At 35.4% G+C, this 24385-nt stretch overlaps 2 protein-coding genes across 2 annotated transcripts; both read right to left on the bottom strand.

The window, feature by feature from the left end:
* Positions 1-734: 734 nt before the first annotated feature.
* Positions 735-17962, bottom strand: LOC122822832 (aminopeptidase N-like). The gene is made up of 21 exons (XM_044101793.1): positions 17820-17962; positions 12347-13075; positions 12086-12228; positions 10666-10802; positions 10395-10521; positions 8839-8993; positions 8499-8612; positions 8233-8376; positions 7908-7973; positions 7365-7430; positions 7083-7258; positions 5440-5516; positions 5179-5312; positions 4973-5028; positions 4743-4890; positions 4560-4651; positions 4364-4474; positions 2715-2882; positions 2113-2253; positions 1405-1486; positions 735-1276 (listed from the first exon to the last, which is right to left on the bottom strand). The coding sequence occupies exons 2-21, from the start codon at positions 12946-12948 to the stop codon at positions 1121-1123; spliced, it is 2895 nt and encodes a 964-aa protein (XP_043957728.1). The 5' UTR covers positions 12949-13075; positions 17820-17962; the 3' UTR covers positions 735-1120.
* A 187-nt stretch (positions 17963-18149) lies between these two features.
* ap3s2 (adaptor related protein complex 3 subunit sigma 2) lies at positions 18150-24385 on the bottom strand. Its single transcript, XM_044101806.1, has 6 exons — positions 24111-24385; positions 22473-22564; positions 22015-22126; positions 21618-21689; positions 20362-20469; positions 18150-19170 (listed from the first exon to the last, which is right to left on the bottom strand). Exons 1-6 carry the CDS (start codon positions 24177-24179, stop codon positions 19045-19047), a joined length of 579 nt encoding a protein of 192 aa, XP_043957741.1. The 5' UTR covers positions 24180-24385; the 3' UTR covers positions 18150-19044.

The raw sequence follows: 24385 nt of genomic DNA, 5'->3' as shown, positions 1-24385 counted from the left end.
TAATTTTCTCAAAAGAGTAATCTGAGAAAAATCTGACCTTATAAAGATCATTCAGATGAGAAAAGTAAGCCAGGCGTGTCAAAATACTAAAGGAACCCTCTTGTTGATTAGATTGTCTGTCACAGCTGTATACCACTTAAAAAAAAGACTCCTGTTTTTATCTTGTTCAGGGACACCTGGCCATGATTATCTGAGCTGCAACAACAAGGACATATGATTCATAACAATATTACAAAATAAAGGCAAAGCTTTTAGCACTTCACCTTGAGCCTGTACTTACAGTGATATAGGCTAATGATCTGCCTTTGTGAGGGAAGAATGTAGAATTTGGTGGGGATGATGAAAATGTCATTTCAGACATGAAAAAAAACTTACAGGGCATCATTTTGTCAAATTCAAATTTGATAGATGATACACAAATAAATCAAGACTTGACAGATACCATGATCCTAATCCTGCCCCCAAAACCCCACCTCCTATGTGGTATGACAGTCAGTCCTTTTGCCAAATATGGAGAAATCCCTCTCCTCCCCTCCCTGTTATGTGCCAAGATATTCCTGTCTTGGCACATAACAGCATGTGCCAAGATAGGAAGTGGTGTAAAGGGATGTGTCAATGTAGGAAGTGGCATAACGGGGTAATTTTTTTTATGCCATTGTCTTTATTATTAAAGTTTACAACAGAATCTACTTGTGAAATGTTTTAGATCATTACTCAAACACAGAAAGCAAGAATTTTTTTATATTAATTTATTTATTTGTGATATTTTAAGAAAACAAATTTGATTCACAGTGTGAAGTTTGCATAAAACTTCTTATCAGCATCTGCGTTAAACCACATAGAGTCATAGTGATTGATCTCAGCTGCTGCCTCATACCAGATCAGCGTGTCATATTTATTGAATATAGTGTATATCACATTTTACATACATCATCTTTAAAATATAGTGTGAGGTTATAATAAAAAATTTCAGACTGTCTCTGCTTCTTCCAGCTGATGCTATTAATGTATCACAACTGTGAAAGTCTTTGTGCAGATTTTGCTGTATTTTTCCTTTACATTATTGTTTTTCTCAATTATAAATCCCAGAAAATAGAAAAGCTGCATGTCGTCTGAAATTTTATTTCACAGTCTGCTCAGTAAACCAATTGAGCACTTCAGCTTTATTTTCTGTCACCCATTTTATGTTGGTTGTCGTCTTTTCGATGGCTTGCTCAAGTGCCATGGTAGCTGAGCCAAAACCAACATGGAGGTTCTCTTCTTTGAATTTCTTCAGCTGGGAGAGAGAAAAAGAACTTAACAGACAGCTGAACCTTTGCATATATTGCATTTCTTTTCCTTTAAATTGCCTCAGGAAAATCCAGTCTGTAGTTTAGTGTGCTAATGGCCGTGTGGGCTGCATACCTCCTGCAACTCAAACTCTGTGGAAAACCTCACTGTGATTCCATTGATGAGATTAGAGAAGGAAAAAGATCCTCTTCCGTACCTTTAACAAAAGACAGCATTGAATCAAAGGGCTAAAACTGCACACAAAAAGATGAACTAAGTGATGTGTGACTTGTGTAATATCCCAAAACCAGCTCCAAAATAATGTGCACTTGAAATAGGATTCCAGTATATTAAGATGTGATTGTGAATCACCGTTGAAAGAAGGTATGATTATATCTGCAGAAAACTTGTTTTTCTTGGCCACATGAGTCAGTTAAAACTCACAGTGTGTGATTTTAAAGAGACATTCTGTTTTTTTGTCTCAGAAAGCTTCAGCATTATTTTGCTGCTAGCTTTTGGGGGTCCATATTTGCCTGAAATACTTCCGGTAGTTTGTTCTTTTTTGGCCAAAATAGCTCAAGCTCACTCTGACAGGAGGGAAAGATGTTTGATCTCAAATTCTTAACTGGACTCAGCACTGGACTTGGCTATCCAACATGAGTAAAAACTTTGATCTAAACTAATTTTATTTCGAGTGGGTTGAATTTAAAACCATGTATCCCTTTTCTTCATCTTCACATTTATGCACTACTTTGTATTTATAAAACACATGAAATCTTCCCAAAAACCTTTGGACTGTGGTGTTGTAATGTGTTATTTGTTTATATTGAAGCGTCCTCTTACTGGTGGAAGATGTAACTCCATTTTTCTCTGACAAAGTTCCAAGCCAGCGGCATTCCTATAACATTATTCGCGATGAACTGGATGGTGGAGGTGGCATCTTGCTTGCGTATCTTATTCGGATCGAGGGTATATTCCAGATACCTGCCTCAAAACAGAGTCATCAAATTAAGATGCAATATTAGTTACTTCAAGCAGGAAGAAAGAACAACAACAATTAAAGCTCTAACCCTTTACCAGAGACTTTGAGAATTCCAAAGTATTGGATTTTTATTTTATTTATTTGATTTGATTCATCAAATTCTTAAAGACCCTATTAAGTTACATGTGGGAATATTTCTAACTGAAAGGGTATTTGCAAAATCAGCTCCTAATTATTCTTTTCTAAGTGGGCCCTGAAAAACTTCCTTTACCCCTCCACCTACTCCACAGAAGCAACTGAGAGACCATAGCCTTTGGCAACATAAGATTAATGGTGAAAAAAAACAAGGAGGGAATAAGTGAAATGGAGTTTAACTTTGTGATTATACAGTTTAGCGTCTTTAATAAGCAGCTAGACATGATATTTCTGCTGGGATAGCACAGGATGCAAAAGCAGCACCCACCTGTTCAAGAGCCACGGTGTTTTGGTGCAGGCCATAGCCGACCTGAGTCTGGAAGCTTCCGATGCCAGAGACGCATTCTGAAACATCTTCCAGGCAAAGTCCCATTCTTCAACACCACCAAGGCCTATAGCGCTGCAGTAAACTGTGGCTTTCAAGTCGGAAGGAATCCTGATCAGCAGAATAAATAAGAGATCAGAAGAATGTGTTCTAATTTCTGTACATTTAGCAATTTCTATCACAAACAAAAAGAAAAAAAGCAGCAAGAGTCCTTCACATGTTTCAGGGTTAATAATAGCTAGAACACTAAAATAAACATTTCAGTAAAAGATAATAACGAATCAAAGGGTACTGGTAATCAACATAATTAAAAATTAATCTTATCATTGATCACAAGAAGATCTAAGCACTAATAATTTTATCAAGCAAAAAGAAATAAGGGGCATTGTGAGTACAGACAGAGCGGATGCCTCATACAAAAAGGCCACGGTCCTTAATATAGCCTGTTTAATTCCTGACCTCGGGACATTTGCTTCATGTCTTTCCTCCACCTCCCTCAAAAAACAAATCTGACTACAACATTTCTACTGTAAACACAACATCCAAACAGGGTAGGTTTTATAAACAGAAAATTCAAAAGATTCTTATCTAAACTAAGAGTTTATCCAGCTCCCAAGAGCCTATTGAAACGAGTGCTGCTGCCAAATTTGGATTTTAATCTTTATGTCAATTTGAGAGAAGAAAGAAGAAACGTGGTGGAATTCTCTTAACAACTTTACTCGACAAATTTCAACACCAGAACTGCTACTAAATGGTGTTTCTAAATTGGTTTGTTGTCTCACTCACAAATCTTACTGGACTCTTTTGCTCATGCAGTTCCCACAGTCCTGTCTCAAGGTGTGGCTGGTGGGGAAATCTTGGCACAAACGGCTGTTACTTTGGTTAACCAGACCAGAAGGCTGTTGCTTTTAACAAAGGGGGTTTTGTTGTTTTAGTGACTTTCTACTATACATTTGGAACTGATTTGGGTATGACGGTGAAGGTATTTAGAGATAGAATTTTCCCATGAAATTCAAATGAAAGTAGAAAAGTAGCAGAAAAAACATTTATTGCAATTCATACTGACTCAGAGTTCCAACTCACCAAGAGACCGTCTGAGAGAGAAGACGTCACAGGGACTGATAAGTCAATCATCATTGGATGTTACACCACAAATAACAGACTTTTTTTTTTTTTTTTTTTTTAAAGAAGGTTTCTTAAACCGGAGACAGATAAAACAATATTTTTGTGACTGGAGTTGATTTTACAGTCAAAGATTTAAACATGTACTCATTCCTTTAAATTACTGGACAGGTTCCCAGTCTATGTTGAATAAACTAAAGAGATGTTTATGAATTTTAGAACCGCAAAAGAAACATTCATATGAGATAAAATTATTGGCAGGCACTCAAACAACCCATTTCGTCATACTCATTAAATTCCTCATATTTGGGACCTAAAAGTCTAGGAAGGACATGATGAAGTGAACTGGAGGAATATAGTCAATGAAGGTGAAGGTAATTACTTTGGTAAATAAACTTTCCACAGTAACTTCTGTGAGGAAAAATAGGACATTTTTAAGCACAAACAGCTATGATTTCCTTCATACTCACGGGTTGTGGTCTGGGTTGTCCATCCACTGTCTGAACCAGCTGCTGACTTGTTTCCTGCAGGACTCCACACCCATACCACATGCCATCCAAACAGCATTGATCTGATTATATCTGAAAAGAAGCATCTAAAATCATGAGGAGTTCAAGTTAAAATGTATCTGTCAGATATGTTGTTATGTGAATCCTTATTGCTTACTGATCTGTGTGTTCTATTGGTGTTTTGGTCCAGTTTGCTGTGAGTGTTTCAAAGTACTCAAAAAGTGGTTTGATTTGTTTCTTGACGTATGCCTAAAACAGAAACGTAACAATTAATATTTGGGGTTAGAAATTTCATTTTATCTCTAAGAGCTTGTCCTGTTTAGCACAAAATAAAATTAACCTGCAAAGGTCCGTAGACTTCGGTGCGATCAAACATGAGAATATAGTACCGAAGGTTTCTCAGAGCCGACGCCCAGGGGATATAGTCTCTCTCTTTTGACAGGTATTCTGTAGTTCTCAGAGCCAATGTTGTGGGAATTATTTTTGCCCTAAATGAAAGAAACAAATATTCTATATGCTTGCAAAAAAAAAAAAAAAACATTGTGGAATTTTTTTATGACCATTTTTCACCTTGCCAAATTAAATGCATCATCGATGATCTGAGCTCGGTTCATGAGAGATAAAGCCTGACAGAAGAAAAGAAGCCAATACAAATAAGTGAAGAGGCTTTATTTTAATAAAACTCATGGAGAGGTTTGCATTTTGATGATGACACCAGTTTATCAGACCCATTTGTGTACACAGAATAACGTCAGTGAAAATAGTACATTACCCACCTGGTGACTGGTGCCAAGCTGAGAGAGGAGACGATCCCAGTTGTCAGCATCATAGTTAATCCTGAAGTAGCCAGACACATTTGTGTTTGCTAGTACCCATTCCTGTCCAGAAACTCTCATCTGAGCATGGGTGTCTTGGGGGATTCGGATTGTATTAAGGAACATTAACATGCATTTAGTTTCACCCTTGAGTTTAAAGTCAAGCATGTTCTTCCAGAGCTCACTCTTCTGGCGTTACAGTACATGTTGCTGTGAACGTACCTGTTTTATTCAGAAGCCAATATTGTTGCTGATCCACTCCATTTTTCATCCATTTTATTGGGACAAACCATGTATAACTAAACAGAAAAATAAAAAGATACAATCTTAATGTCAATATACTTATTAATATTTATAAACAATATTCAGCTTGTTGCATTTACTGTGTCTAACTGATAATTAAATGTTTTTCAGGATTCCTATAAAATTTATATTTGGAGTTGTATACAGTAGTTTTTGAATGAATTTGAAACATTTTTCACTCTACATGAATATCATACATGGAGTGAAATAATTCAAGCCTAAGATTCTTTAAATCCTACAGAATCTCACCAGAAAACTCACTTTGCATTATTGGTCCCAAAGGTTACTTCTGTAAATCAGGTTGAGCCCTAGTCCTAAATAGATTGAATTCATTTTTACATTTATTTATTTATTTACATTTTTTTAAGATATCATGAAATGCATATTATAAATTATGAAGAAGAGTGGTTTGATGTGTAATTTACTATTTTGTGCTGTGCTAGAAAGTCATTTTTGTTTAATAGTGTAAAATATAGCATAGTGGCTGGATTTAGATCGCTCACATTAGCTCTGCTACCGAATATGTAATTTCAAGAAAAAAGTTTTAAAAGTTACAATTTCAGCCCACAACCAAATGGTAATCGCAGGACTGAAAAGCTACAAATAAATTATCCATTGGGACTAATGAAGTACAACTTTCATATTCAGAAAGTGGCGGTTTTTGAACCTGATCCAAATCATTAACTTCTGGAAAATGTCATGACTCCAGCATTAGCACAAACTCAATTGTTGAATTAAAAAAATTATAAAGGAAGTCTATTTTATTGTCATGGTTTAAATCCAATGACAATGTGAAAACAAAAACCTCAAAAGTAGTTTCTTGGAAAATGTTAATATAGCATGCAACCAGTTTCAAAAAGGTGATTTGAGCAGAAATGGGAAGTTGTGGCCATGTTGCGTAAAGATGCGTAAGCAATAGCCATGATTACAAGCTTGAGGTGATAGTGAAGAAATAGAGGGGGGGAGAACTTCCACACAAATATGAGTCATTTGATGACAAGATGTATAAATTGTAAGCTATTTCTGAACCAGATATTGTCAGAGAAAAAGCACTGAAGCTCAATGTTCTTAAGTTCCATCACTGTGCTTGAATGGTCAGCAATTCTGTCTCATCAAAAGACCTCAGAGAGAACTGGTGGGTTGTTGTTAGAGAAGATGAGGTACACCAAACCAAACTATGCAAATATATTGAAGGTTGGTATTTACACAATCTAAGTTTCCTTTATATCTCAGTAAAGTAACAAGCTGATTGCCCCCATGCCACATGGCATTGATACAAGTAAAAGGAGCCCAAACCCAATATTAAGTGCAATTTACAAAGTCCGGCAAATTTAATGGACAACTTGTTAACAGGCCAAGTTTTCTGTAATAAAAAAAATGTCTTCTTTTTATTGGTCTTGTGTAACTTTTAAATGTTCTACTAACTTTAATTCTACTGTAGCTGTAAGTCATACTAACCTAAGTTAACAGTTTAGGTTGTTTTAAACTATTAATTTTGTGGGCTATCTTCAGTTATTATTCATTATAAAATTGAAGAAGAGTAAAGGAAAACTCATTTGTACTTGAACTGGGACGGCCTGTCCACTTTCGAATCTGGATCTAACAGAAAGTGTTTCTGGCTGACCCCTCCTGTTGTGGTGTTAATAGTGACCACTGGGAAGCCCATTTGGAGAGTCCAGCGGTTCATAATGTCATGTACAGTGCAGGGAACATGCAAGTCTGGTGTGTCAGCTACTGCCTGGAGAAAAAAGCGGGTGGGGGAGAAGAATAGTTTTACATATTTTTCCAGATAAACCAAATGAAATTAGGCACAGCACATCTGTCAGCTTTCAACTTTGACAAACCTGTTGGAGATGACCCCACAGATCTGTATGTACTGTGTTGTTATAGGCAAATTCATTGAGGTAAGACTAAAAGGAAAACAAAATAGGACAAATCACATGTAAAGCATTTAATAAATCATTATGGCCAACATATCCATGACAATATGAAAGAAAAATCTTGCTCAGCCTTCATTTTTTGTCAAACCTACCAACTAAATAACTGCAAATCATCACTATGCCAAAAAAAAAAAAAAAAAACTCACAAGTAACAGTACCAGTGAAATAGTGGGATCAGAGCCTTTTAAAGATCTAGGCCAACTATCCCAGGTTCACTAAATTCAGTGGAAATTATGGAAGATCAACCTAAAATGACTGGATGTTAACATAAAATCAAAAAGGTGTTTCTGGAAAGAATTAGTAAAAGCGTGTACACACTTCCAAATGTTGTTGCTACTTTATAAAAAAATAGATAAAAGGAACATTTTTATTTTTAAGTTGAAATGAACAGGAAATTTAACTACAAAAAAGATGGAAATAATTTTTCTTGGTGTTGCTTTTACCCACACTGAGTCCTTTGGTAAACACAGGCTCGCTGAGAAACTCTGACAGCATCCTAAGCACCGCTGCACCCTGAAAAGAACAAACATGTAAACCACAAGAATTCAAGAAGTTTGAACTTCATATGAAACACATCATCGCTGTTGATAATGTGTTTTCATCAACAGTGAAGAAAACACTGTTGATTCAGAACAATGGCAAAACACACTGTGGGCCAAGATCAACAAGGGACAGAAACATAAATCCTTGACTGTGATTATCACAACTTTATCAAACTTGTTAGTCATTCTTCTAAGCAAGTATGTAAATGTCACTTCCTAAAGAATCAGACCTTGTTGTAAGAGATGGTGTTGAACATCTCACTGATCTCGGCAGGCGTATTAACCTCCTCTTCATTGCGGGACAACGGGTGAGAAGAGGCCAGGGCGTCGATGGCAAACACTTTCTGAACATCATACAGAATGATGTAGTCTTTCTGGATTTAAGCAGAAAGGAGTCACAACTATTTCTCTGACATCATATCCACTGTGAAGGCTTTAAAAGCTTTTCATTGATAAAAAATGTAAATCTGTTTTTTCAAGTTGTTTTTAATCTTACAATGTTCCAGCTGGGTTCAACGTAATCAACTCCAAGGTACTCCACGTATGAAGCAAAGCCTTCATTAAGCCACAGGTCATTCCACCACTGTAAAGTCACCAAGTTTCCAAACCACTAGAAAACAATGAAATATTTTGTCATGATGAAGTCTCAGTTGCCACTTTAAAACAAAAATGATTTAATAAACATTGATTCTGGTCAAGACAGGTCTGGTTTAGGTCTAACCTGAAAGCCAATTGAAAAAGGAGGAAGCATATTTAATAGTAAATCCTTCTGTACTAGAGCTACTCAAAACCTCTGAAATGTTAGTAAAGTGTTTGTGAAGAAAAGAATGACACACCATGTGAGCGAGCTCGTGAGCGATGACAGTTGCAACCCTCTCTTTGTTTCCTACGGAGGAAAGTTTGGAGTCATAGAGCAGGGCTGTTTCCCGGTATGTCACCAGACCCCAGTTTTCCATGGCTCCAGCATTGAAATCAGGAAGAGCTATCTGATCTACAGAGACCAAGGGAAAAAGTTGTATAAAACCAAGCAGACAGCATCTCACACAAAAATACTACTATAGGTTTGTTTTGCTTCATCCTGACTGGAGAAGCTGTCACACAAGATTACAATGAATAACTAAGGAAACAACAAAAACAGAAAAATATTTTTGCTCTCGTAATCCTTTAGTATCGTCTTGTTTTTAGTTTGAGTTTTGGTTAGTCATAGTATTAGCATTCTTATTTCGTCAATTAACTCCTGCTTAGGCCGATTTCACTCAGGATTGAGACTGCCCTATGGTCTCAGGATCTCATAGACCATTCAAACCTGATTAGATGGACACTAATTTGGAAAAGGTCATTTAGATATAAATGAAAGCTCCATCTTGCTGGGCTTTTAGTACTCTGAAAGGTTTCTACACATCTACCAGCAGTTTTAGCCTTAGCGTCCAACAGCACAATGCAGTATTTCAGTGATTCTTGAGAAGAGGGGGGAAAAAAAGGTCCTATAGATAAAGCACAAAATTTGAATAAAATATACAAAAATATTTTCAAATATCTTACTATTGTAATCTGGGCTATTTGAGCACAACAATATAGGTTTTCCTGGTGTTTGCTGAATATTTTTATTTTAAACATTGTAGTAGTTGGATGGTGTCTGTAAAATCACTTGTCCTGGAGCAGAACTCAATACATTTTAATAGTTTAAAACAATTAAAGGAATACTTAGTTAATATATTATGACAATTAAGTATAAGTATTCAAATAAATAATTATAAAAGTATCAATAAATGTAATTAAGAATCATTTATATATATTTTCCAACTCAATTGAAATTTGTCCCAAGTTTTTATCAACACCGTCATTTTAATGTGTTTTACATAAATGACATTACTTTACATGTATCAAGTTCTTCTTTTTACTCATTAGTTTGTCACCACCTTCAGTTCTGTGTCAACTCCTTCAGATGGACTTTATGTTGTTTTTTTGTTTTAAATAATATTTATTTTGTTTCTTGAGAAGCATTTGTCTGAAAACTGAGTAAAAATATCACTAATAGGGTCATTAAAAAAATTTAGATTTATTTTTGTCAGATAGTGATGACAAACTTCTAGGTCATATCCATTAAAAATTTAATTTTCAAAAAATGTTGCAACTGGCAGCTTGCACCTTGGCATTTTTACGTTTCCAAAACATCATTTGTCATATTTGTATAAATAAGCTTGAGGAATAATTAAAAAAAATTTGAGGGGAAATTTAAGCCAATTTTGTCCCTTTGCTCAAGAATGACTGATTTGTATAAATATAACACCATCTTTTTTATTTTTCTCCATTGTCCCTAAGGCACTTCAGAACAAATTTGTCAGTCACACAACTTCTGTGTAACAAATTATTTATTTTATATTTAACCTACCTGATTTAGAGAGCGGATACGTTGCGTTGTAGTATGTCTCATAGAACTGAAGGATTGGTCCTGTTAATGTAAGAGCATAATTGCCCTGCCCATCATTTAAGGCTTTTCTTCTGGCCCATATTCGAATCTGTAAAGAAAATTATAACCAAACTCAAATGGCCAAATGGTGTGGTTGGCTGTTTTAAGGCCAATTTTGTGCACAAATTAAGCAGCATGAGGCTATCCCTGAATATGTAAATGAACATTAAAAACAAGGAAATTTTTTTCTCACCAACAAATTAGTGTCGTTAGACTGAATGTAGCCAAATTCACAGACGACAAATGCTAAAATGTAGGTGGACATTTTCTGAGTGGGTTCAAATGTAGTAACTGTAACAGGAACATTTTCACGTATGGACTCTGAAGAATCTGTGCAAAGACAAAAACAAGCCGGACTTTGACATTCTGTTGGCATTAACAGTGAAACATTACAGATTTTCTTACAAATTGTTCAAGTCATTAATTATTTTCTACAGTCTGATAGTAACAACAGAAATTTCTCCTTAATGCATATTAAAGCACTGAATCTTCCAATAAAGGAATATCAAAATGTATTTGCCTTACACATTTCTTACTTTTTTTAATCACACTAAAATGTTTCAGTTCATAAAATTATTTTTTACATTAGACACAGAATATGTGCTAGCCTGAATCTTTGTGGGAATGTAACTTAACACTTGTTAAATTATGGATCATTTGATTTACTCAAAAAAAATGTTAGAGGTTTAAAAGACATTAAAAAAAAACATTAAAAAGTTTGATTTAGCAAACTTTTTAATGAGCTGATTTAAATTTCCCAAACTCCCCCCAGGCTTGATTATGGCTAGAAATCCATTAGTAGAACCTGTCTGACAACATGAATTGTTTTCAAAAGGCAACATATGACCAAATATTTAAAAAATTCAAGTACAGATGACAAGCAAAAATCTTTGCCATCTGTCAGCCTGTACCTGATTATGAAGATATTTCTAAAGCAAAGGATACAAGGGAATCACAGATTGGACCTTCCCATGGCCATGAGTGGCTAGTCTACAAAACACTTCAGAGCCTTATTGACGACTCATTTTTGAGGTCGAGGAAGAATCCAGAGCAACATCTAAAGCATTGCAGGCTTCACTTGACTCAGTTAAAATCAGTATTCACAAGAGAGCGTGGGCAAAAATTTCATCCATGGGAGAGCTACAGACTTTTTAGAAAATGTGCATCCCATTACTTCTGGAGTGAAACTAAGAGAACATTTTAGACAATGAACTTCATACCAACAATCACACATAGTGGTAGCATGTTTCATTGATAAGGAAAAAATATTAATAACGCAATTGTGATGGTCTAACAACAAATGACAGGGTGTGTATTAATACATAGATACATAACTTTTTAAAGCTTGATATTTAATACCTGTTATATTTATGACAAATGATGATTCTTTGTTAATGTCAAGTTGAATATTGACATTTTTCAACTTGACATTAACAAATGTCAACATTTATAAAAACTGTCATTATTTACCGAATGACACTTAACAATAGTCACAAATGACAGTGTCATGTCAGTCTGTCTTCAAACACAACACTTTAACATATTTATTTTGCTAGCTAAAGTGTTAGCATATTTATTTTGAGCAAAGTGTAAAAAAATATTTTGAAACCAACCCATTTCCTTGCCGTTGGAGAGAGCAACGGTGCCTCGCTCATGAATAATAGTGACACTGAAATTTGCTTTCATGGCTGGTTCATCAAAGCAGGGAAACGCTTTTCTGGCATACGTAGCTTGCATCTGAGAAGTGGCGAGAACTCTGAGAAATGTTCAAGTTAAACATAACCACAAAACAGACAGAAAAATGGTAAATAGAACAACAAAGCCATCTTAGTCAAAAGTGTGATTATGGTGCAAAATTATCCATTATTTCTTACTTCTTTACACCGTCATCCATGTACTCACTCCTGTAGAAACCCTCCAGGTCATCTGCCAGCTCCCCTCTAAATTCTGTATAAAGCTCATAGGATTTTCCCACTGCTAGTTTGCTGTTCAGTTGAACAACAAGATACTCCGTCGTCACCACAAGCCAAGTGCTCCGTATGGCAGGCGCAGCACCTTCACCCTGGCCACTCAGCTTTGCATGGTTACCACCGTACATGGTGAAGTTCAGCTTGCTGGCATGGATAAGTATAAGATCTGTTTCTTTTCTACACCTAAAGACTACAGAAGAATGTCCAGTGAAGATGTACATGTTGTCTGCGTTGGGCTTCAGTCTGGGCCATAGAGTCACGTTGTAAGTCAGAGGGACGAGAGAGTCTGGAAGTCTATAATAATCCCAGGGTTCCTTTGGGGTGAAAGGGGTCGTCGGCGGTATAGATGTGCTACCGGTATCGGCTTCATCTCCAGGCTTACCTTGAGTCTTGGCCCTTTGCTTATCATAAGCAATAGATAAACCAATTATTGTAACCGCAGCGCTGACTCCTAGTACAAGAAGTCCAAGGCCCACATTTTTACTGATGTTGTAGACTTTTCCCATATCTGACTCTTGGTTTAACTCTGCGTGTCCTCTGTCACTGTTTGTTCAAGACTCTGGAGCTCTTCTCTGTTAATGGTTGAGGTATTAACATGGCAAAAAGATCTCGTAGCAAAAAGATACAGAACACCTAAAGAAAAATGTAGAGAAGAATTCAATCATTTATTAAATCATTTAAACATATTTTATCTATTGCAGTTTTTCACATCATAAATTTCAGTGTATGTTTTTTTTTTTATCTGCTTCACCAACACAAAGTAACACATAGTAGTGAAAGCAAGGGGAAAGGATATATGGTTTTAAATACAGACCAGCTTTTCTATATTGCATCCATGAAATGCAGACAGAACACATGAAAAAAGAAAATGAATAAGCTATAACAGGTTTGAGAGCACCTGATGTGTGGCCTACTTTGGAAAATCCCAGAAAGACTGTCAACTAATCAAGGCCTCATCGATCAATTGCAGATTGCAAATTTCAGCTACAAAGATTGGGCCTACTTCATATTAAGTCGAACAGCTTAACAAGGGGATTTCATTCAAATTCACAAGCGTATGAAGCCAGATGAACAAATACTTTTGGCAATATAGTCCAACTTACTGCTTGCTAATCTTAGATATGATGCCAACTCCAACTTGCTGGCAGTCCAAGTTTGATTTGTCAGAACTTATCTTTAGAAAGTTTGTAATGTCTGTACTGTAAATCTGCCAGCAAAGCATTTTTATGCTCTGATGTACATTTTGAGTTGACCAAAGAATTTATACACCCATTAGTTTGAGTAAAAGAACATCATAAATACTCATTGTGAAAATGTTCAGTATGTCCAGAGTGCAGCTTCCATAGCAAAGACATCTGGACATCTTTGAACATTCAGATAACACTCAGTTTACAAACCAACATGTCCACAGACTGGAATTTTTGTTTTGTATTCAATGAGTTTAACATCCCTTTTTACACTACCTACAATCTCTTTAGGAAATCTATATCAACATTTCTTGATGGTCTTCAAAGGTTTTCCATTTCTTTGGCTACTTTTTAACAAACTGATTTGTCTTATGAAGTTTACTTGAGTGCTTTATGAGGTTCCTTTTAGTTTCCATTGTAAATGAATACATAAAAACTCTTTCTAGATGTTTTAATCCACATGAAGAGCAAACATGTTTGCTTTAAATCCTTAGTAAAAGTGATTCTGTTCTTACAACATACAGTTCAGCATTATGATAAACTGTTGGTCACAGTGTAATTTGATCACAATTTTTCTCTTTGTGTTTCCCTTAAAATAAGTTCTCTGGACCTTTTATCAAGATATAATTTATTCACATATTAGGCTTTTTGTTCCAGCAGCTTAAGTGGCCCCACCAATAGTTTGAAAGATTAAACTACACATATTCATTCTTCTGAAAAACATGTGGTTGTACCACTTGTATTCAGGGCAATTAACCACCATTATCTTGTTTGTAATGGTGGTTGAATTCAAATGTATGCCACACTCGTTTGATTTTTCTTTGTAAAAAAAAAAAAAAAAAAAATGTGAAAACCATTTTTTTTACTTTAAACACTCATAGAATGAAAGTTTATGATTTTAGTATGATAAAATGTGAAATAAATAAAAATCTGTTAACATGCTTTTGGCTTGACATCACCCTGGAATCTCATCTCATGGGTTAAACAATTAATGCTCAGTCAATTAATCATTAGTTACAAAGTTAAGCGAGTAAAATGTTATTCATTAAACCCCTAAAACAACTGTCAGTAGTTTGCTGTTTTCATCCCCTGAGCGTACAGATGATGAAAGTGTTCCTAGTATTCATGTAGGACCAGAATACTCATTCCTTCCGTTCTGAATTAAAAAAAAAAACACAAATTCTAGAAAAACATCTGAAGTCTTGCTGGTCAGTTCTGCAAAAATAAAAATCAATTTGAAGTTAATGGAATTTCATGATTTTTCTCTAGCTCAATTTAAAAAAAAATCTTTTACTCTATTAACTAGTAAAAACTGATTACTGAAAATCTGATAAATTTGTAGAGACAAAGCACAGCATTTGCTTGTGTCGTGTGTGGCAAAAAATGCAGCTCTTCCTTTCCAGGTCAATGTTCTTTCCTTCCTCTGTACTAAACCACATGCACTGCCTTATCACCTAAATACTCTCATAGTTTTAGCATAGGAGGAGAGGAAGGATAAAATCTGGACAGGTTACAGAAACATCTTACCTTAACCTGCATGATGAGGAAACAAAGAAAATTTAAGTAAACCTAAACATGCAAAGGAAGGACATGAAATGTCCACACAGGAAAAGATTTTAAGCCTATCCTTTCTTTTTAGATGTTTTGTGTAAATGCAATTATTTAACATGTAATAATGAAATGATAGTAGTAAAATTCTTATCATATTTTAGTGTTTAATATCTTATATAAAAACATACAAATTTGAATCAATGTTGCAAAACAAGCAGATTAATAGTCAAATAAATGTTTTGATTTCTCATTTAAAGATACAGCACACCTTAAAAATAGAACATATTGAAATCTGAAACATTTAAAAAATGTCAATTTACATTAAAAAAAACACTTGACTTTTTCAGTATAAAGTTCATATCATATCCTCACATAAGCGTAATAAAAAACTCAATGAATAACTTAAATGTTGACTAAATCTGACTTTTTTGTAAGTTGACAACCCTACTGAATCTGCTGATAGAGTGAAAGACTCACGTTTCAGGTAATTATTGACCATTTTTTTAAAAACATTGTCATCTAGCTAGAAATGATTAATAAAGCTTTGCATGTGTCACAGTTTGTGATTAACTATCAATAAAAATCCTTCAAATATCAGAAATCCCATTTTTCTAAAATAAACAATTCAGATTTAGTGAAGAGCTTCTGAGACAGTTTACAGTAGGCTGGCAGAATATAGTTAGTTTACCTATTAACATCCAGACACTTTTAGTTTGGCTTTCAGCCTGACATTTAAGTGAATGTGCCAACTAAGGAGTTTATTAAATAATTTGACAACTTGTTTAATAAACAAGGCAATGTGATGAGTAAAAGGCCACATTTTATCAGGGTTATCTGTAGATTTTATTAGCTTAAGATTGATGCTATGTTGATAAGTTCAAGAATGACACCTAAACATATACACTTTGACACAGAGGGAATTTATCTTTAGTGCACCGCTAAATTATTCCTATCTGTAAAATGCTTTTCTTGGTTTTTAAACATGCAATATGCATAACTTTATTTAATATTTCATGCATTTGTTAATACAATCCACCGCATTTCTAATAAATGTTTTAAGACTACAAAACTGAGGCTCAGTTTTAGATAATTGTTATATTTCCACGAGGCAAATCCTTAGCTACAGTTTAAGAATGCTAGAAATGACGAGTTTGATGACATTTCTAAAACAAAACAAAGAAATGCAGAGGAACTAAGGAATTTCATGTCAAGGCAAGTCAAAGTTTATTTATATTGCACATTTACAGCAAGATAAACTGACTAAAGCGCTTCACAGGAATTATAACTTCAATTTGGTAGAAATATTCTGGGCTGATTCTCAGGTGATAGAAGTTAGTCAACTCCATACAGTAGAGATGTGGAGCAGTTCTCACTGTTCATAGAACCAAGTGTTAGCTCTGTGATTCACAGGAATGCCATTTTTTCTGTATCTACAGTAAATGTTTGAGTTTTTCAAAGGAATGTGAAAAACTTGCTAATCTTCTGAAGATACCAATATTTATTTTTCTCTCACTTTTGGTAGTGATAAGAATTTTTTTGTGTATTTTTCCCAACATTTTGGTTTGAAATGGAATTTGCTGTGATCCCAATGCATTGGCCTATTTGGAAATAAACAATAAGGATCTTTTACACACTTTTTTTAACACATGACTATTACATTAAACACAACCTTAGAGTTTTTCCACATAAAAAAACTGTTATTGCAATAGATTTGTAATAGCTCATTGCAATCTAATTCAACTAATTTACAACGTGTTGCATGTTTTTCCTCCAGTGTTTCCACTGTGTCTTTCAGCACCAACTTAATATCAAATATCAGCTAAACGGGCCACTGACCGTTTACCTTGCCAACAGAGAGCAGGATAATCCTGTCGAGGAGGAATGTTTTTCTTGGGGGCCCAAAGTCACATATTTTCACAGCGTAAAAAAATGTACAACAATAGAGCCGTGTGTCCACCCGTGACATGGTAACATACTACGAAGAGACACGCAGTTATTATAAGGAGTCATGGGAATCTGTTTCAGTAAAATAAATAAAAATAAAAACAGCTTTTTACAAGTGAAAGGACCAGTAACGTCAAGGAAAAGTACCGTAGGTAGTGTTTTGCATTCACCTCATTATCATCTCCTAAGTGTTTCCCTACAGAATCTAAACGTAGAAGTGACCAGTATCTGCTGGAGCTGTAAGATTTACAACCAGAAGCTGACTTCTTAAAAAGGAGACATGCAGGATAACCACAAAGTCAAACTTTTAACAAAAAAAAAAAAGATCTAACCAACAGGTATTGCTCTTCACCACAAATATGAAAGAATTCTCCCAATTTGAACTCAGGCAAAGGTAGGTTTGCTTTTCTTTTGGCCAAATTCATCCAAGATTATTTTAGAAGGTAGAAAAAGCAACTGACTATATTATTAAAGTGCTTCAATAATGAAAATGTGTTATGATGTATTCATGCACTAGTCGTAAAAAGTTGAGCAAGTTTTTTTTTGTCGTTTGTCTCCAGCCCTGAGAAACCTTCATTGTTAACACAGCTAGAAAACATTTCCATCTAGATTCCTCAGAAATATATCAAAGAACAGCCTCGAGCGCAGCATGTGGGCAGATTTACAGCAACCTACAAGGATAATCCAGTACATACCACTTGATGTTGTCTTTATGTTCTGCTTTAAGCCTGACGAGACATGGACATTCAGCTGGAGTGATCCTGATCCTAAGCTGATGAGAGACTTGTGGTCAGCATCTGTGCGCCTGGCAGTGGAGCTAGCACAGGTCTTCCTGGGAACGTAGGGAGGGTACAATCTTCTCAGACTTAAAAAAAAAAAAAACTCTTCATTATTGGACCAGGAGAGAGAAAGAATGTGGTGGAAAACTGCAGAACTGCAGCCTCAGCAATACTACAAGCTCAATATGTTTGAGCAAAAAAGGAGAAAATGTTCTGCAAACTTAAATGAGATGAGAATGACTCAAATGATCAAACAGTTATTAGTTTAATTAATTTACCTTGGCAAAGGAATGTCTTTGACAACATGGCATGCCTACTTTCCATTACAGATCACATCTCATAGTAAAACTACCAACAGAGTGTAACCATTTCCGACAGCTGAATTCAACAAATCAGACACAAAAACATTTACAAAAACACAAACTACGGGAAGGGGGAAAAAAGGTCTCCCTAACAGATGTTAAGAGTTTCTGACGGCACACTGAAGGTTGGCTGGAGCCAAACAGCATTTACATCATCAGAGCCGGACACAATACGCCTCCAAGAGCAACATTCATCAAAAATTATGAGGATGCCAAAGATGTAATAAATTACAAAGGGGAAAATGATCTCCTGGCAAAAACCAAGAGTTTTTTAAATTATTATAGACAAGCACAGAAGTCAAAGTGTCATTTTTCACATGGACTGGATGAGGTCCAGTAAAACTCAAGAAAAAGAGCAATGATTTTTCTTTAGCTTGGTTCAAATTCCTGCTAATAAATAGCTGAAGCTTAGAGGTGCTGAAAAGTTCCATTGAGCAAAGAGAAATTGTATTTCAGTTGAGAAGATTAAGTAGCTATAACTGCAGAAATGAATAGACTCGAAGATACAGATGCTTTGTAAAACTTCTCAAGTGTTTTTTTTTTTTTCTTTTTTTTTTGTTTACTTAGGTTAATCTGCAAATGCAGGATTAAATTGAGTTCAGAATTCCTCTTATATACATATAGCAAAAGTAGGATGAACACAAATGTAAGCCGCTGTGGTTCTTCATTATAGGAATAAAAACCAGTGTTTTCTACATTAGCTGCAGAGCTGAGTGTTGCTGGCGGGCTGCATCAGTAGTCCCGGTCTCTGGCCATGCAGAGTTTGGCTGGAATGCTCTTCAGAACGGGGAGAGGCTCGGCACTTTAATATTGATGTCGCCGATGTTGATGTTCCGGGGAATCTCCGGCAGGTTCATGTTCTTCACGGCGGAGACGGCACGAGCTGGAGCTGCGGAAAGACCTCCCTGCACATGAAAACCAACAAGCCAAACAAGTTTATGTCTTCTTACCATAAAAGAGTTCATCTTTCCACATTTATACAGGAACAAATGCTCTTGAAAATATTCTCACATGCTTTCTTTGAAAGCAGAAAACAAAGGTTGGGGAGAAAACATAAAAGCAGCTAAAATGCTTTTAGCTGCTATGGTGCCTGGAAGTCTTCATGCACCTTAAACTTTCCAATATTTTGTTCAACTACAAACTTCACTGTTCTTAATAGGAATTTGCGCAATTATCAGGTTCCTTTTTACTCCAAAACCCCTAAATAATATCCACAGCAACAAATTGCCTTCAGAAGCCAACTATGTGCCTATGTTTGTAATTTATTCACTGTATAAATACAGCTGTTCTTTGAAGGGTTTGCTAGAGAACAAACAGCATCGTGATGGCTACGGAGCACAGCAGAGAGGTCAGGGATACAGTAGTGGAGAGGTTTAAAGCAAGGTTAAGTTATAAGACAAAATCCCAGGGTTTGAACATCCAACTGAGAATGTAAAAAAAGAGAAAGAATAAATCAAAGCAGCTAAAAAGAAAAAAAAAGAAATCTTAAATTTTAGACCAAGTAAAAAATACATTTTACTAATTGGATATTTCAAGGCCAAGCATCTTTTCCCCCCAAAATAAAACCTGAGATAAAACCCAAATTTAACTGTTTTTCTGAAGGGGAACAAGACAAGTCTGAAAATATCTTTGGGAGTGGACAACTCAGTTTGAGTGCACAGGAGTGTCTCACACTCTCAGGTCAGGTTAGAATAACAACTTCTCCATTTTAATTTCACCTGACAACAAGTGCTGCATTTACAACAGGGAGTTGAAAAGACAAGTCTGACATATGACCTGAAAGAAAATGCGTCTTAAAGATGAATCAGCACCATCTTACTATGCTCATGTTGATTCTGTAAGAATTGTTAGATTTTACAAAAACATTACTAAGATCTAATGAAAGACTGGAAATTTATTTAAAAATTGCCATTATACATCAGTTGTTCCTTTAAAACATGAATCATCAGTTTCTCTACCAGTTTAGCAAATAAGAACATTTTGCTCATTCAAATTAGCTAAAATAATTGATGAAGCTCAGTCAGACTTATGGGGGGTATATGTAAACATCAGTTTATATAAAGACAGTCCTTTCATCATGACAGAGAGTTCCTGACCTCTGACTTTTCCATGCGGTTCTGCACCTCTACTTGTGCTACAATCTCATTCATGTTGGTCTCCAGCACCATGCCTCCCATCACCACCTCTTGCAGGATATAATGGACCTGCAGAAAAAGCACAACACACTTAGTAAACTCTCTCCCAGAGCTTTGCTTCCCTCTAATATCTAGGTATGTAAATTTGTGCAGAGTCAAACCATTTCATATATTTATAAAAACAGTCTTCTTCCCCAACAGAGGACATTTCAAAGACCCAAAAATGTGCCGGTATTGCCAGAACTTGGTATGCAAGAATAAATGATGTGCAAACATGCCGTCCAGGCTGTGAGCAGATGGTGAAGAGCTGGAGAATATTAACATGCTGGTAACATTCCTCAGGCCAAACCTTGCTGCTCCACATGACATCAGATTCCTGTGGGAAAATTCAGTCAAGACGCCTGTATATGTGTTGGATCACTTTTTCAGTAAGGAGGTCTGTAACCTTAATAAAACAGATCTGCCTTCTAAGGAATAACTTTATAAAGTTAAACAACAAATTTTTGTTTACACAATACAGGTGATTTACTTTCTAATACGTAAAATCAATAAAAGTCTATAAATCGACTGAAAAGCACAGGTATGTCTGTGAGATGACAGCTTCCTTAAAGAAGGTTTAGGGTTTAGAAACGTCACCAGTCCCATTTGAAAGAAAGAACTTCTTGAAGAAGGAAAAACAAAAGTTCAGATAGCTACATCCCCTAACTAAAGAGGTTAGTTCATCTAGGTTCATGTGAATGCTTGTGTCATGTCAGAAGAAATCCCCCAGAGGCTTTCTGAGGTATGACGTTCACTAGAATGAAACCATCGGAAGGTCAGAAACTACCAGACGTGTTTGGATGCTGATCTTATTTTCTTCAGTGTTTACCAGGATACATTCAAGGTAAAACTCTCCAATCTGGATTTTAAACACGTGTCCACATTTAGTTAACTATTCATATGGAGAAAATTTCTCAAGCAGTGAAACGTAAGCCCAACTACCTACAAGAGAAATCTAGTCTGATAATATTGTTTGTTCTTCTTCACACTTTTAAACTGTAACAGGAAAGAGCTGCCACTCAATCACACAAATCGTAACATCATGCTAAACATAAGTAAGCAGGAAAATTGTGCCACACAAAAACAAAACATTATTATCAAACATTATTGCATTTATGATTGAAAACGAAAAGAAATTAAGAAAAATATATTTCAGTCACAGAAGCACCTCCACTCACCTTATCCATGTGGAATATTAGGTCCAATTCACAAACATTTTCAAAGCATTTATCCAACGTTTCCACAAACACCTAAAATAAATGTAAAACAATAGATAATTATTCTGAGACATTTGTATTTTCATTTTGTGTGTATTTTGCTGGATTGGTTTTCTGTTCTGTAAATATCCTTATCAAATCATTTTTGGTTTTAATTCAAAGGCATCTAGGAATGAGGTCATGGTCCAATAATAAATTATGTTTCCAAAATCTTACCAACAACAAGCAGATTGTGTAGCACAAATTTAAATCTGTTGTGATAAAACCTTTTCAAGGTAAAATTTTCAAGGGTTTTATGTTTTCCTTTAGTGAAACATAAATTACTCTCAAAGAGTCACCCTCAAACACAGCAGCTGACCTGAATCAAGTCCAAGATGCCAAGCTCACTCTCAGATGAATCCACACAGAAGACAAAGTAGAGAGTAGCATAGTGCCGGTAAATCAACTTGTAGTCTGAGCCTCCAATGAGACTGAAAGCAGATTTGAAAGAAAAAAAGGCTTTAAAAAAAATGCAGAACAAGCATTTCTTCTACAGCAGCAGAGAATAAAAAATAAATGAGATGAAAGGTCTACTTTCCTAAAAAATAAACATATTTTTGAAAAAAGTGAAGAAAGGAAACTTTATATTTTGCTGCCATCTTCTGTTTTACAAACGCAATTACAAGACATCCCGTGCCAACAGTCTGTTGAAACAAACTAAAGGAAATATTTCAATGTGGCTAAGGATCTTACAGAAACAGTAACTTAAAAGCAACACATAAAACACAGAGATTGTTCTTCAGTATAAAAACAGAACATGAGAGAAAAATAACTTGCCTTCCACCCTCCAAGAAGTTACAAACATTGTCATCTCTCTTTGATACCAAGTGGAAAGTCTCTCGAATTATCTGCTGCTGCATGTCTTCTGACTGAAAGAAAATAATGTACAGAGAAAGCATTAAACAATTTCAGAAATGTCTTTTGAATTTGTCATTTGATTTACTGAAGAGGCACGGTTTTTATTATTCCATATATCTCATCAAGATTTCAAAAACCACAGGGAGATCTACAAAACAGAGATCTACAAAATGGTGGTACCTCTAATATGTTTTACAGATTGCTGCAGACACTTATTTAGCTTCTCTCTGCTCTACTAATTCTGGGGGTAGTTTGTCTTCCTGTAAGTCTTTTCACATAATCCAGCTGATTTGTTTTATACAACAGATGATCAACTAAAGTGGGATGCATCTTCAAGGGCATGTTTTGGTAGTACAGAAAATCCACCCTTTTACTGCTGGAGGCTGAATATGTCTTCTGTTGTTTCCTTCGCCATGTATTTATGTTAAAAACTAATTCTGAAAAGCCTCAAAGTCAGAAAGTCCAATATTCAAATACATTTAACAATTAGTTAACATATCGCTGTTTTTGTAAGCCTCTGAGACACTTCATTCAAATAATTATATTTTTTAAAAATCTATCAAAAAAACAAAAACAAAAAAATAACCAACACTATTAGAGAGTGTGGCTCCCCAAAACATTACTGTTTGTTGAAACTTTGCACTGGACCTCAGAAAGACTGGATTCTGTACATCTCCACTCTTACTTCAGAAACCAGCACCTTGATCTCCAAATTAATGTTCATCTGCTTCAAGAATGAATCAGATCAAGAATGCTTAAAACAGGGAATGCCACAATTGCAGTCCATATACTGAATATTCCTGTTGGTGGTCGATCTTAGGCACCAACTTCAGCCACAATAACACCTTACGATTTTTCCTGAAACGTTTTGTGGGTTTCGTTTTGCAATCTTATTCCTTCACTAAACACCCTCTTTACCCGCAATACATATGAATAAAACAACTCTAAACTACCAGATTGTTTTGCAATGATTTTGTTTTTAGCTTAGCCCTTGTGCAGAGGTTGTCATTGTGTGTCTGATAAACATCTGTCAAGTCAGCATTCTTTCCCGTAAGCAATCCTTTGCTATTGGGTTTTAAGTAATGTCCTTATTTTATCAGAACTTAGTGTTTGGGTTTTCATGAGATGCAAGTCAACATCGGAAGAAAACTCAAACTTAAAAACAATATAGTCCACAAACTATGTACGAAAGTGGTGCGATAACGTAACAGCGCTTTATTTTCAAGATGAGTTATAGTTGTATAAATACACAATAGTGTGTAAGAAAACAATATTCTGAATAGGGGACAAATTTCGGCCCCGAAAAGAAATTAATAGATCATTCCAGCAAGAAAGTTACAATGTTCATAGGGAAGTTGTGAAACTGTTGACTAGCATATGGTTCATGAGAGAAAATTAAATATTGTGAACAAAAATGTGATGATCTGTCAGAGAAAAATCACATGAAACTCGTTGAAATATTAAAACAGGCTATGTTAACATATACACAAGCTAACATTGGTTAGCACAGCCGGAAAATGCTAATTAACTGAAGCAGCAACATCTAAAGATACTCACAAAATATTGATAGAATCGAATTAGCCGCGGCTTCCCATGGTTGTTAAAAATCAATATAGCTTTTATCATGTTTGTTATTTGGCGTCACCAAATAGCAGTGCGAAAAAAATTAGTATATCTATCAGATGTTAGCTTGAGTGTTAAATGGTCTTTCGTAGGCCGGAAATGTAACATTAGCTCACATCCGGCTGTATCAGTCAATCTTCGCCAGAATATTTTTGTTCCGCTGTTGTAACTATCTGTGCTACCCATTAATCCGTCCTACCTTGTGGTCA

The sequence above is a fragment of the Gambusia affinis genome, linkage group LG02, assembly GCF_019740435.1.
Source record: "Gambusia affinis linkage group LG02, SWU_Gaff_1.0, whole genome shotgun sequence".
Taxonomy (NCBI): Eukaryota; Metazoa; Chordata; class Actinopteri; order Cyprinodontiformes; family Poeciliidae; genus Gambusia; species Gambusia affinis.
Note: the sequence above shows the minus strand (reverse complement) of the source record. Positions and strands in the feature narration are given on the sequence as shown.